Genomic DNA, 13,720 nt, shown 5'->3' on the forward strand with positions numbered 1-13,720 from the left:
TTCTTCTTCTTCTTCTTCTTCTTCTTCTTCTTCTTCTTCTTCTTCTTCTTCTTCTTCTTCTTCTTCTTCTTCTTCTTCTTCTTCTTCTTCTTCTTCTTCTTCTTCTTTTTCTTCTTCTTCTTTTTCTTCTTCTTCTTTTTCTTCTTTTTCTTCTTTTTCTTTTTCTTCCTCTTCTTCCTCTTCCTCTTCTATTTCTTCTATTTCTTCTATTTCTTCTTCTTCTTCCTCTTCTTCTTCTTCTTCTTCTTCTCTTTTCATGGCTCTTACCTAATGAAGAGGATTGACCAAGTGTTAGGTGATATTTTTTTATTGTTTATTCGCAATACTTCTCGTATGAGCTAGGAATGGTTAATACAACATACCTATTTACGGAATATTAGTATCAAAATGTTTAAAGGATGTTAAAAGGGGCACCAAAAAGCTGCCAACATCTCGCGTGCTGAGTCCGCTTCTTTTTTATTGATTCGTCTAGGATGACGGGTTCATGTCCACTGCCTCGTAACAATATATGATGAAGAAAAGTTTGGCTCTAAACAACATGAAGCTAGTTAAAGTTTTTTTTTACTTTAAATGTATATGTTGTGTTAGGTGAAAGTTGAATTTATATGTACTGGTGAAGCCACCGATATAACCAGAGGTGGCACGCCAGCTTTTTACCATATATTTGCAGTTTTTGTGAAGATTGGCTCCATGAACGGCTTCATGCCATTTTCCTTTTCGGAACACTGTCGCAGGTTTAATGTTATTGTGATTCTGCTTTCGTTCAGAACATCTTGTCATTCTTACTTACGGCATACATAGCACTGAAAATACTCAGTCGTAGTTCTTCAATAGAGATTGGTCGTTAGAAGAGTACTGTCACAGGTTTGGAACCTGACAGCTCCTTATGCATTCGCCACATACGACTCAAATCCGAAAGCTGATGTTATTTTAGGGGCAAAGCTCCTTAAGTTCTAGCCTTGTTATTTATTGTGGTGACGGTTCAGAAGCGCGTCTGTGGTCTGAAAATATGTGAGACTGAAAAAAAAACGTTCAGACAATAAAGGTCATTGCCAACAAAGTCTATAATTATAAGGTAAGAGATCACTGTTCGCGGCGACAATAGCATATCGAGAGGAGTATTGATGCGTTGATCTCTACTAAAAAGTACCTAGATGTTGAGGCTTCTCAAGGAAACCTGCAACACAGAGACACACGTCGAGCACTGTATGTACCAACAAATTACCCTTAATAAAATGGTATCTGGCCCCCGGTATAATGGCGGGTTCTTGAATTCACTTTCCAGGCATGTTTCCTCCATTTACTCCTGCAATTTTATCACTACTCTTTGTATCGCCTATGACGACGGGAAGGTGAAACAAACTTGAATTTCTATACACACTTTACTTCACTCAATTTACATTATATTTACATCATATGAGGCAACACTCGGGTAACGTACGATTATTTGGCGATACACAACCCAGCTCTTCGCCCACTCGTCCTGACTCGTTTCATGGAGATGCGTGGATTTTTTTTCTTCTCAGTCAACGTATAATTTCCTACCTCACCTCTCCGAAAGCTTTGTGCACTCAGCGTTGTTTTTCACTACCTGATAAGAAGCATTGCGGGCTTTGTACATCTGATTTGGGATAGGCCCACCTTTGACGAAGCGATGGTGTCATGCGATGACGTCAACATTTGAAGACACGTTATGTGATGTCATAACGTGACGTCATAGTGACGTCATGATAACGTCACATATCATGGCAATATGTGACATCTTGGGGACCTCATATGCTGACGCCAACTTATGATCATGTTTTTTTCTGTGTTTTTCTGTTGACGCTGACACCGTGGGTCGCCGATGGCCGATTCCGCGTTTGGTGAGGCTCTCGTCTAAGTACTTCTGCTTGTAGTCGGGATAGATGAACACCCTAACTTACTGTCCTATGTAGCACTGTTAATCGCGAACCTTTTTTTGTGCGTTAGCACTTTGTAGGAAGATGACGAAGTGTCTATTTCATAGAACGCTTGTACCCTTGTCTCAAAGTTTCTCTTTGTTTTACCGCGAATTGTGGGAGCTGCCGCTCCCTCCTTGCGAGAATGGATGAAGAAGCCCCTCAGGATTTTCGAGGTAGACAACCGCTACGTCTGGCAGCGGCTAGGAAACGCGGGACCACCTCATGTGGCACAGACAGCGAGGCAACGGAGCTCCATTCCGACGGTTTCGAGTCATCGCATGACGACTACACAGTCGTCATGAGCCGCAATGCAAAAAGAAGACTGCTACGAACATCGTCGACGACGAGTATATCCACCGTGCAGGCTACCGCGCGGCGTTGGCCACACACTATACTCTTCATGGCTGTGGACCCTTCAGCCAACCTACGGCGGCTTAACAGGCAAGTCCTCTCTGCATACCTCGAAGAACTCGCTCCAAATGAGATTAAAGACGTCAGGATCAACTCACGGAAGAATGTTCTGGCAGTTGATGTTCTACACCGTAGTGCGCTGCAAAGCCTACAGAACACCTCGGAAATCGACAGAGTCACAGCTAAATCAGTGATCCCCACTGACTGTAAGGGCAGTGTTGGCGTCATTTATGACGTGGACATTTCCATTCCCGCTGACGATTTCCCAATCTTGATAAAGCAAACTACAGACGACATCCTCATCAAGCACATTGCAAGGCTTAGTCAGTCACGATGCCTGAAGATTGTTTTTGAGGGAGACAGTCTTCCCCCACACGTCAAAGTTGGCCACGTTCGCCAACAGGTCCGTCCATACATACCGAAACCCCTACAATGCTTCAGATGCTTCAAGATGGGACATGTCAAAGGAGTATGTACCAGCAATGTCGTGTGCCCGCGGTGTGCCGAACCTCATTCAGAAGACACCTGCCACGCAACTGCGTCAAATGCTCCAATTGCCACGGCGCTCATAAAGCGTCGTCTAAAGATTGCCCACGAGTGAGAAATGAACACGCTGAAACGCATGGTGCGCGACAATTCAACGCACAGGGAAGCCGCTGCTACTGTCAGGTGACGTCGGCGTCACCACAGAAGATCATTACACAACGTGACATCTGCCGATAGAGACACGTCATCTCAAGCAAGAAGAACTGGCCCCCCATCGTCAAGCTCTGCGAAGACAGATACACCGAAAACAAAATCAGGGTCAAGACTCCCACCTCGTGAAGAGTGACCATCACTTCCACGAACACAGCCTGTTTCAGAGGTGCATCGAATCCCGCCAACCTCGATGCCATCACGAACCACTGATGAAAAGACAACTGAGGATCGCCAGGTCATCAACATGTTGCAGACCCTTATGAGCGCAATGCGCATGCTCCTAAGCAACATGAACACCCCATCAGCGCAGAGCGCACTCCAAGTGCCGGACACTTTGAGTCCGGTGCTTGCAGCTCTAAGGTAAAACGATGGCCCGCAACATGTTATCCTTTCGAGAGGAGGTCAAGAACGCATCTGTCCTTCAGTGGAAAGCCAGAGGACTTAGGGCGCATATGTCCGAGTTCCAGCAATATGTATTCACGAACCAGTTCTCTATAATTGTGATTTGTGAACCGAACCTGTCAGCTCAGATGAGACTGCCTGGATATGAGTGCTTTATGTCTTCTACCCATGGAGAACGCAGCAAGGTCGTTGTGTTCATACGGCGCGACCTAACTTTTGTTCATCACCCTGTACCCCCTGACGAAGAAAACCAGTACGTTTGCCTAACAGTAAAAAACAAGAAGACCACATTCACCATCATCGGAGCCTACTTACATCCATCAAGTCGTCTAGACCGCGAGCGCTTGCGCGGAATTTTGAATTCACCTCTCCAGCCATGGGTGATAACTGGTGACTTCAATGCCCACCACTACTTATGGGGAAGCTCCAGGGTCAACACTAGAGGTAGACAGTTAGTGTCTTTCGCTTCTGAATGTGAACTTATCCTCGTGAATGACGGCAGTCCTACTTATCTGCGCGGATCGAACTATAGCAGTTGCCTGGACCTCACTTTCGTCTCACGCTCGTTCACCAGTTGAGTGCACTGGTTTTCGGATTTAGAAACAAGGGGTAGTGACCACATCCCAACATACCTGAAGATTGACGGCTAAGTCCCAAGTCCTTCAGAGCCGTCCAGTGCACCAATTGGCAAAAATACAAGTTAATCATGGAAGACTATGTTGGCGCCTCACCTTTCCACCTAGAGGACGCAATAAAGAGTGCCCTACAGTCAACGACGCGTTCGCTTCCGGTGAGCTCAACTCGCACTGATATGGACATTGATCTCGAGAAACTCCGAGCGATTCGTCGTCGTGCAGAACGACGTTATAGACGCACGAGGTCACTTGATGATCTGAGAGTGGCCAGACGCACACAAAAGAAAATACAGCGTCACATGAACAAGTTGGACAAGCAACGATGGGTATCTTTTTGCGAGTCTTCGGATCCCAGAAAGCCTCTGTCACTAATCTGGAGAACTGTCCGGGGTCTTCGTACAACCATTACTCAGCGCTTCCCATTAAAATCTCTGGCGCTTCACTTACGCTGCCAAGAGATTGATGTCGCAGATTCTTTCTGTCGAAGGATTGCCTGCGGCTCAAATTCAAGTGGGACAAAGATGCCCGACTTTTCTGTATTCTCAAGTGATCCCCGAAGGGAGATTTCGTTTTCAATGGACGAACTAATGGCTGCGCTTACTTTGTGTAGACGTTCTTCAGCGCCAGGACCTGACGGCATCACTTACCGCGCTCTGTGTCACCTAGGAGATCAAGCTCGGAAGGCACTCTTGCAGCTGTACAACGACTCCTGGCAAACTGGCATGGTTCCACAGGAATGGAAGTCAAGTCGCCTGATTCCACTTCTCAAAGCCGGCAAGTCACCCTTGGACATTTCCTCTTGCCGCCCAATTGCCCTCGTGAGCTGTGTGGGAAAAGTTATGGAAAGGATGACTTTAACGCGTCTCGAATGGTACTTAGAGTTCTACGAAATGTATCCAGATGCCATGTCCGGGTTCAGACGAAGCCGCTCGTCAATTGACAATGTAGTTGACTTGGTGACATATATAGAACACCAGAAGGCATGCAAACGGTTATCAGATGCTCTGTTTCTTGACGTTAAAGGGGCATACGACAATGTCACCCACGAAGCCATTCTCAGCGCACTAGAAGGAGTGGGACTCGGTGGCAGGATATATACGTGGGTTCAGAGTTACCTACAGAATAGATCATTTCACGTGCAGACAGAGAATGGCCCGACACCCGAGTATTACTGCAGCCGAGGAGTCCCGCAAGGCGGAGTGCTAAGCCCGACGCTGTTCAAACTAACACTCATTGAACTAGTTGGCAAGCAACCAAGCAGTGTACGACTTTCCATTTATGCTGATGACATCTGTGTGTGGACATCAAGTGTGACTCGACTTCAACTTCGCGCTCGACTTCAGAAGGCAGCATCAGTGACATCGTACACTTACGCAAACAAGGGCTCGAAATCGCAAGTGAGAAGTGTGCAGCCGTGGCTTTCACCAGAAAACCAATGTCCGCTTACAGCATATCAATTAAAGGGCAGTTGGTGTCATGCAGCCGGAGTCACAGGTTCTTGGGAGTCGTAATCGACCTAAACCTGTCTTGGACACCCCACGTAAACTACGTGAAAAAGCGGCTGACTGCAATTTGTCACTTATTCAGGTTTTTTGCTGGAAAAAGTTGGGGAATGTCTGCCGAGTCTATGTTACAGCTGTACAAGGTATTATTTACTGGATTCCTGCGGTATAGCCTACCTGTTATATCTAACACGTGCAAAACGAACCTGCGCACAATCCAAAATATTCAAGCCCAAGCGCTTAGGAGATGCCTTGGTTTACCCCGCTGCGCATCGATAGCTGAAACAATTGCCATTGCACAGGACTACTCGATCATGACGCACATCACCATTGAAACGATACGTACGTACCTCAGGCAACATGCTAGGAATCCTTCCCACCACTCGTCAACCCTCGCTATATACTGAGAGGCCCCGCACGAAATTTAGTGCAATTGTCTGTGCTCATCGTGCGTCGTTTACGTCAGGTTTTACGCCTACTGAGAAACTGGTCTATCCTCCGTGGTGCCTGACACTTCCACAAGTACGTGTTTTAATTCTAGGAATACAGAAAAAATCAAATTTGCCTTCATCAGCCCTAAAACAATTGAGCTTGAGCCATCTGCACGAAATGTACAACAACCACGTGCACATATACACCGATGGTTCAACCACAGGATCTGGTTCTGGTGGTGCGGTGGTGATTCCAGCTAGAGGAATCACTCTGCGAATCAAACTGTCACATGTCACTACGTTTACGGCGGCAGAACTTGCGGCTTTGCGTGGCGCCCTAGAGTACATCAAATCCCAAAGACCGAGTAAATGGGCTGTGTTTTCCGACTCGAAACCAGCCCTACAGAGCATGCAGTCAGTCCTTCGACGAGGTTGCCATGAACAATTAACTTACGAAGTTGTCAAGCTTGTTCACCACGTCACAGAAACAGGCCACGAGGTCAAGTTTCAGTGGCTTCCTGGCCATTGTGGGATCAGTGGCAATGATTCCGCAGACAACGTGGCTCGCACATCGCACCAAGAAGAACACACCCTTCCGATTCCTTTGTCAAGGACTGACGCTGCAAAGCAACTTCGTCACCTGGCACGTAGTCTGAGTCTGCAGGAGTGGAACACCCCAAGCATAAGACATACGAGACTATACGAAATAAACCCTCGACTGGAACTTCGACCTCCATCCGGACTTCGTTGACGTGAAGCTTCACTTCTTTGTCGCCTTTGGTTGGGAATTGCCTTCACAAAAGCATATAGAACCCTCATCAGATTGACCGACAATGCGGAATGCGACGTCTGCTGCACCAAAGCAGACATCGACCATCTGATATGCCATTGCCCTCCATTTGCCTCTGAAAGACAGAAGGTTTCGGACGCATTGCGACAATTGGACGATCGGCCACTCTCTGCGCAGGTGCTACTGGAACACCGTCATCGCCTTTCGTCGGCTCAAAAAGCAGTCAAAGCTGTCTTGTGCTTTTTGAGGACTACAAGCCTACGTGACCACCTTCAACTTTTGTGTAGTGCCACCGCTGCATACGCGCCAGCCGATTGACTGACAATCCTTTTTTTTTCTATCTCTCTCTTTCTCTTCTCTTTCCTCTCTCTCTCATCTTTATGCCCCATTCCTATTCCCCCAGCGTAGGGTAGCAAACCGGGCATGTGCCTGGTTAACCTCCCTGCCTTCGCTCTTGTTGTTTATCCCCCCCCCCCCCCCCCCCTACAGCACTTTGTAACGGTAAGTTTCAAGTGCAACACACCTGTTTCACCACTGAGTGGGGTTGTCCGTAAATTTTTTATTGAAATAAACTTAAGACAAAAACAAAACAACATAAAATGGAGATATGGATTCTAATCTATAGATATGATATATGGTGAAAATTTAGTCACAAAAACGGCTGACTAAACGGTCAGAATTTTTATGATTATTAATTGAATGTTGGTAGATGCGGTAAGAAACTAGAGAACCAGACACATTGGTTCACAGTAAGTGAGAATAATCGCGTTTAGTAGGTAATCTCGTTTCAAACGAACGAATAATAACAATGATAATTACTTGTATTCTACGGGCCAAAACCACGACATGATTATGATGCACACCGCGGTGGTGGACAGCGGGTTAATACTGATCATTTCTTGTCGTGTTCCAAGACGCTGTAGGTTCTACTCCCGTCGACATTTTTCTTTCTTTGTATTCTGATCGTGTGAATTTTTTCTACATCATTTTCGTCGCGGAAGTAAGTCACTAAAGCTTTGGTGGTTCTCGGCATAAAGCAATTTCATGGTGAGAATGTTTTTTTTTTTCTTTCTTGAGAAACGCCCGCTCAAAAAGTGCGAGTGCCTTTCTAAACGTAGTAGATCGGCCACGTTCTACCCACGACGACTTCTCTGGTCGACCGCTTTTGCCCCTATATGAAATTTCGGCGAGAGCTTGAGGGAAAGTATTGAAAGACAATATTTAGCGACCCTGATAACAGTGTTTGCTACAGGTTCACTGTAGCAAACAAAGTCTTGATTCACAAACATAGAACTGGAAGAACAAAGACATAAGAAAAAAGTAATTTCCTTGTGTTAACTATGCTGATGCTTCGTATGCAAAGCACCGAGTGCTCAATACAACTAAAACTAGACTTATAAAAAGCATGAATTTTGTGCGTTTGTGGGTTTACGCAAGTGTGATAGTCAAGTTTAAGAACCGATGCTTGGTGCAGCACATATCTGGCACCCTGGGTGTTTATGCAGTGTTGCCAGATCGTGGGCCCGTCATCGAGGGTGTGCGTGGACGCTATCAACTGGGAGACATCTTGAACGCCACCTGTCGATCGAGGCCTTCAAAGCCTGCCCCTTTCCTGAACTGGTTTGTCAACGGAAAGCCGGTGAGTACTCCCAAAGGCAGGCAAGGGAAGCGAACTGTTTTCGTCAGTAGCTGGCACGTAACACTGCTGTTCCGCCTCCGCGTTTGTCTATTTAGAGAAGTGCACGACTATTTACTGCCGAATAAATCACAAACGTAGGCCACACTACGTCCTAATTTGCCAGGAATGGAGAGATGGTAGGTGTCACCAGTCTCGGAGTGTACTGCCACTTCCCTGTCCCACGTGTTCCTACATTACTAGCTTATTTCACATGCCCGCCAACACGATGGGAGGTTGCGGAGATCTGAAGCCGAGTTTTTCTTGTGAAAACATGTCAATACATGCTAATGCATTCATATGTGAAACCTCTAGACACCAGTAAAGCTCGACAAAATTATAGGCACGTTCTGAAACCGATATTTTTCAAAGCTTGTGCATTTATATATGTGCTTTTTTGCATCACAAATTTCCGAGTGAATGCTCTTTCTAAATTCATTTTTGAGGAGGCTAACTTTTAGGCGGCTCTGGAAAAATTGTTGCGCTTTGGTTATCATCTTTAAATACTTAGTATTTATTATTTATTACATTTTGAACGTAAAACTCTGTTAGAATCTAGTGGCGTTATCTATCTGTAATCCTGATGCCTTGTTTACTTTGTTTTTAAGTTTTTTCCCACTTCCGATTTTGCCTGTTATGACCTGCAGTAACGTGCAATAAATATAGGGGGACCCCTAAACTTCGCCTTTGAGAGTTGAACGTGATAGTGATATCTTGTCCCTATTGTATACTTCAACCACTTAGTGCACACTTTTTATTGTATGACGTTACTGTTGACGTTTAAATTGGCTATTAGAACAATGTAATCGATACGGTTGCAAGTGGGTTTTATCTGTGAAGCTTTTTAACGCAATAGCGTTGAAGACCTTGTTTCGCATAAATTCCGGTGTCGGCGTCGTTGGTTGAGAACGAAAACTCGTCATCTTATTTGTGACCGAGAAATCTAGAACGACGAAAATGAAATAGATGATAACAAAATCCTAGATCAGAGTGGACACCAAACCAGGGTCGTTTGAGCTTGCGTGTGAATCAAACGCGAATCGTTTGCGTGGCAAGCGGATGTTCTACCACAGGGCCACGCGTTTGCGTGCCAGTACAATAGAAAAAACCATCTGCTTGGAAATACAGTGAAAGTAGTTTTCATGCTTCACATACACACACGACCTGTGTGCATGCTTCACAATGGAACATGAAATATTGCAGTATTAATCCGCCGTACAAGCACCTATTGCCAGTGGGCGAAAGAACACGTGATTATCCTCATGGTTTCGTGGTTTGAAGCCGGTCACCCACTACAAAATGTACACACCGTACTGCGCCTATTCACATGATGCCACGTAGTGGGTGCATAGCAAGTTCGACAAGGTTTGATTCACTAAGTGTTACGCACTAGGAACAGGATATCCCTATCGCGTTCAACTCCGAAAGGCGAATCTTTAGGATCACCTAATTTTTCATATGTTTACATTCTGTGTAATGGCTATCATGCTTCATATCAGGAGCATTTATGCGCGTGAAATGTTTTTGAACTTCATATGTAGCCCCTACATGGTCTTATAGAATACGCACAGGAACGCGTGTTTTTGTAATGGGTGGCTGGCTTTCAACCACGAAATCTTTATGATAACCCCATGTACTGATACCCGATCGCTTGTACTACGCAGTGTTACTACGGTATTACTGTATTGTGAAGCCTGTATTTGTCATATCAGAAACACGTGTTGGCAATGCTTTAGTGTTATATTCACTGCATTTCTGAGGAAAAGAAGTTACTTAAACTGCATTTACAAGCCGACGCATGGCAGTGTGGTAGAACACCAGTTTGCCACACAAACGGTCTCTGTTCGCTCCTCACTCATGGGCCTATACATATACTTTTTGTTCATTTTGTTTGAACTTTCTTGATTTTTCAGTCGTGGGGCGCTATGCAGGGTCGCCCGAGCTTGGCCCAAGCTTGCTGTAGCAAGGTTATTTGAGACGTTTACTAAGCAGTTGTGCATGGTGTAGCAGTGACGTATTCATCACCACGCCATCGTGGTTTTCTTTTTTTTTTTTCGTAAGATCAAGCTACCATCAGTTCTACTCTACTCTACGCGCAATATTCTGTGTTCTAAAGAAGTTAATAAAGAGTAAACGTGGGAAGCGTCCGACCCTTCAGCGGGATTCTGTAATGAACTAAAGCTTTCAAGTTGATCCTTTAGCTCTAAAGCTCGAAACATTCGCTCAAATTTGCGATATCGGAAATAACATGGCGGTACTCCATGTAGATGGCGTCACATCCTCATTTCTTCATATTTATTTCAATTACCCTACTATTCTTACGCATCTATGTTTCGATGGCTCTTTCGCGTGATCGCAACATCATCAACAATTTTTTCCTCTTCCGACAGTGAGAAAGGCCTGAGACGGTAAATTTTCAACACACGAATGGTTCCGTGAAAAAAGCGTTACTGTATTTTATTTGATTATTTTTCTTGTCATCCATTCGGCGTTAAACTGGGTCGCTCATACCTTACCTGTTCCTATGTTCTGCCCCAGCACTTTGATTCGCTTTGTGCTGAGACGCTGGGAGGACAGACGCGACAAGGCGACGGCTGCGCCTATTCATAATGCAAAGCGTTCGTCTGAAGGACTTGATATGAATGTTTGAAGTGCTCTCGGGGTATCGTTTTGTCGAAACCACGCTAAGTGAACATGGGCGACATTGACAGGTTCGGTTCTTAGGCTCTTTACATCTCACGCTCATAGGACATTTAATGGCAGCTCGTAGCATTGTGCACGTCTAGTTCACGCTTAGCTCAGCTCAACGCTTCTCAAGTGTCTGGGACTCGCGTGAATAGAATGTGCGAATATGACAGGCGAATTCCCGTGCTTCCTTTTGTGTCGCAAGTGTGCTACGCCCGTCATCAGTATCGCTCATAAAAATATAAAAAATGCAGCATTCTGACACTCATCTATCTATCCCACGTGTCAGAAAGGAATCGAAGTATTTTTATTTTCTTTGTGACGCGCACATGATGCCTGTCTTTTCAACTAGCTTCCAAGTGGCATCTTTTGAACTGGGCTCACAGTACTTAAAACAGGGGCTCTCATTGCCAGAACTGTTAATTAGTGCCTATCACTGTTCAGCTACCACTGTTAATTACCTCTTAAAGTATTACATTATATTGTGCTGCAAACCGCTGTCTACCATACATCCATGTCTTGCCTTCATAAGTTTAGTTTGGCATTACGTTGCTTTAAACAGTAAGTACACAATATCAATCAATCAAAGAACTAAAGCAAGACTCAGGTACTAAGAAGGGAGAGAAGTAATTAAGTATAATATAAGAAAAGATGTCTTTAAACGACAGATGTCTTTGCAGTAGAAACAAATTTCTTTATCAATTTCTGTCTTTTTTCATTTACTACCCTCATGAAATCTTACAGAAGCGTTGATTCATTGAGAATTCCAGCTGTTTGACCCCTATTCATCAATCAATAAAAAATGAATCTCGATTCACGGAGTACATCAGCAGCTACTTACAGCCCATCACTATTTTTTCTCCTTTATCGTTCTTCCCATAAATGAATCATCATTGCTTTCATTCCTTTTTTTTTCTCCCGTGGTTGTACAGGCGCCGTCTCACCAGGTGACGCACAAGGGACCGTACCGGCGTGCCAACGCGCTGCAGGCATCGGTGTCTACACTACGATTCCAGATCACAGCCCGCCATCTGGCTCACGGCTTGCTCAGGCTGCGCTGTTCCTCTTCCATCAACAAGAACCACTCTCGAAGCAGCCAGGAACTGCTCATTGGCACACAGAGACACCTGGCTAGCGAAAAAAGTACTTACGTCTGTTGTCCTTTTAGCTCCGTGTGTTTCATCATTCGGTGGTGTGTCCTTTGTAATTTACAGCTGTGTTTTTTTATTTTTTACGTGGTGCCACACAATAATACTGGTAGGGTTGGGTGGGGTAAAGCAAGACAATAATTCGAAAATAGTCATTATAAACTTTTATCCTACTCCTTACAATTAAACGTCAATGCAGAAACTTTCCTTTGAGTATTAAATACGTGCATAAATATGATCATGTTGCCACAGTTCAAAAGTTTATTACAAAAATAAATAAATCAAAGCACAAAATGTCTCATTTTGCTCCACCTTAGGGGCAAAACGAGACAATGTGAAAAAAATAATCTCTTGAATTGTTCTAGTAGAAGCACTTGAAATTCACTACGTAGGCACTTCTCGCATTGAATCTAAACAGACTGCGGTGCTCCATTGGTCAGAAGCTCCTTGCAGATCAAACACTGTCAGTGTTTCTTTGTGCTAAAGTAGTCTTTTTTTTTTTTGAACGCTTGCTCTTCATGGGATTATTTAATGGTTGAAATTTAGATATGTTTTGACACTTCTTTTTGCTATTTTAACACACAACTGCACAAAAATTTTGTGGCTTTCAACTTTGTCAGCCAGGCTTTGCAAGGCGATGAATTTTGTATTCTCTATAGCTTACTATTTTTTGAAATATTGGTATAAAAAATTTCATCAAAACTTGATTCCAAAACGTGTTTGTAAAGGGCTTGAGTTGAAGATTCTTTCAGTTTTTTATGTCTCTTGAGAGCATCCTTGAAAACGCAGAACAACCTTGACGCAGCGCGAATGAAGTGCGTCGTGTCCTCAACAACAATCGGTGCTTTCTAATGTCAATTTGTTGTAGTATTCTATTGTACATCTGAACCCTTCTAAACAAATAATTGAAATATGTATTGTGTGTCAGTAAATGATTCAATTAATAAAACACTCTCCAAGGTAATTTGATGCCTATTTGTAGCGTTTTGACGCTTTGACATACCTGAGTTTAAAAAAAAAATCCACTTTGGTCGCCGACACCAAATGAACTAAACTTTTGGTGGTAAGTAGCTAGAAGTATAAATTAACATAATAAATAATTACCTCCTGTTAATAGCACTGGAGTAGCTTCCTGCATGAGTCCGAAAATTTGGTTGAGCGGAATTTTACCCTTTTCGGACGGGTCACTAACACACCGACAATTACATGGTAATTTTTCCAGCGTGAAGGCTGCGAACAATCATCAACTTTTACCCATGAAAAAGTACGTTAATACCAGCACTTATTGCTGGAAAATAGAAACAATTTTTGTATTAGCTACAGAGGCTAGCAAAGGTAAGATGTCGCGTTTTGCTCCGTGTCTCGTTTTACCACCCCCTATCTTACATCTTTGAGAACG

General features: G+C 44.2%; 1 protein-coding gene across 1 annotated transcript in view; it reads left to right on the forward strand.

Moving 5' to 3' along the window:
- LOC119188185 (uncharacterized) overlaps positions 1 to 13,720 on the forward strand; it is a 195,993-nt gene that overhangs the window by 169,550 nt on the left and 12,723 nt on the right. Inside the window, exons 4-5 of the mRNA XM_037436108.2 lie at positions 8,319 to 8,452; positions 12,106 to 12,316. Of these exons, the coding sequence (XP_037292005.1) occupies positions 8,319 to 8,452; positions 12,106 to 12,316 (345 nt within the window). The remainder of the gene's footprint in view (positions 1 to 8,318; positions 8,453 to 12,105; positions 12,317 to 13,720) is intronic.

This window comes from Rhipicephalus microplus, chromosome 1 (genome assembly GCF_043290135.1).
Source record: "Rhipicephalus microplus isolate Deutch F79 chromosome 1, USDA_Rmic, whole genome shotgun sequence".
In the NCBI taxonomy this organism is placed as follows: domain Eukaryota; kingdom Metazoa; phylum Arthropoda; class Arachnida; order Ixodida; family Ixodidae; genus Rhipicephalus; species Rhipicephalus microplus.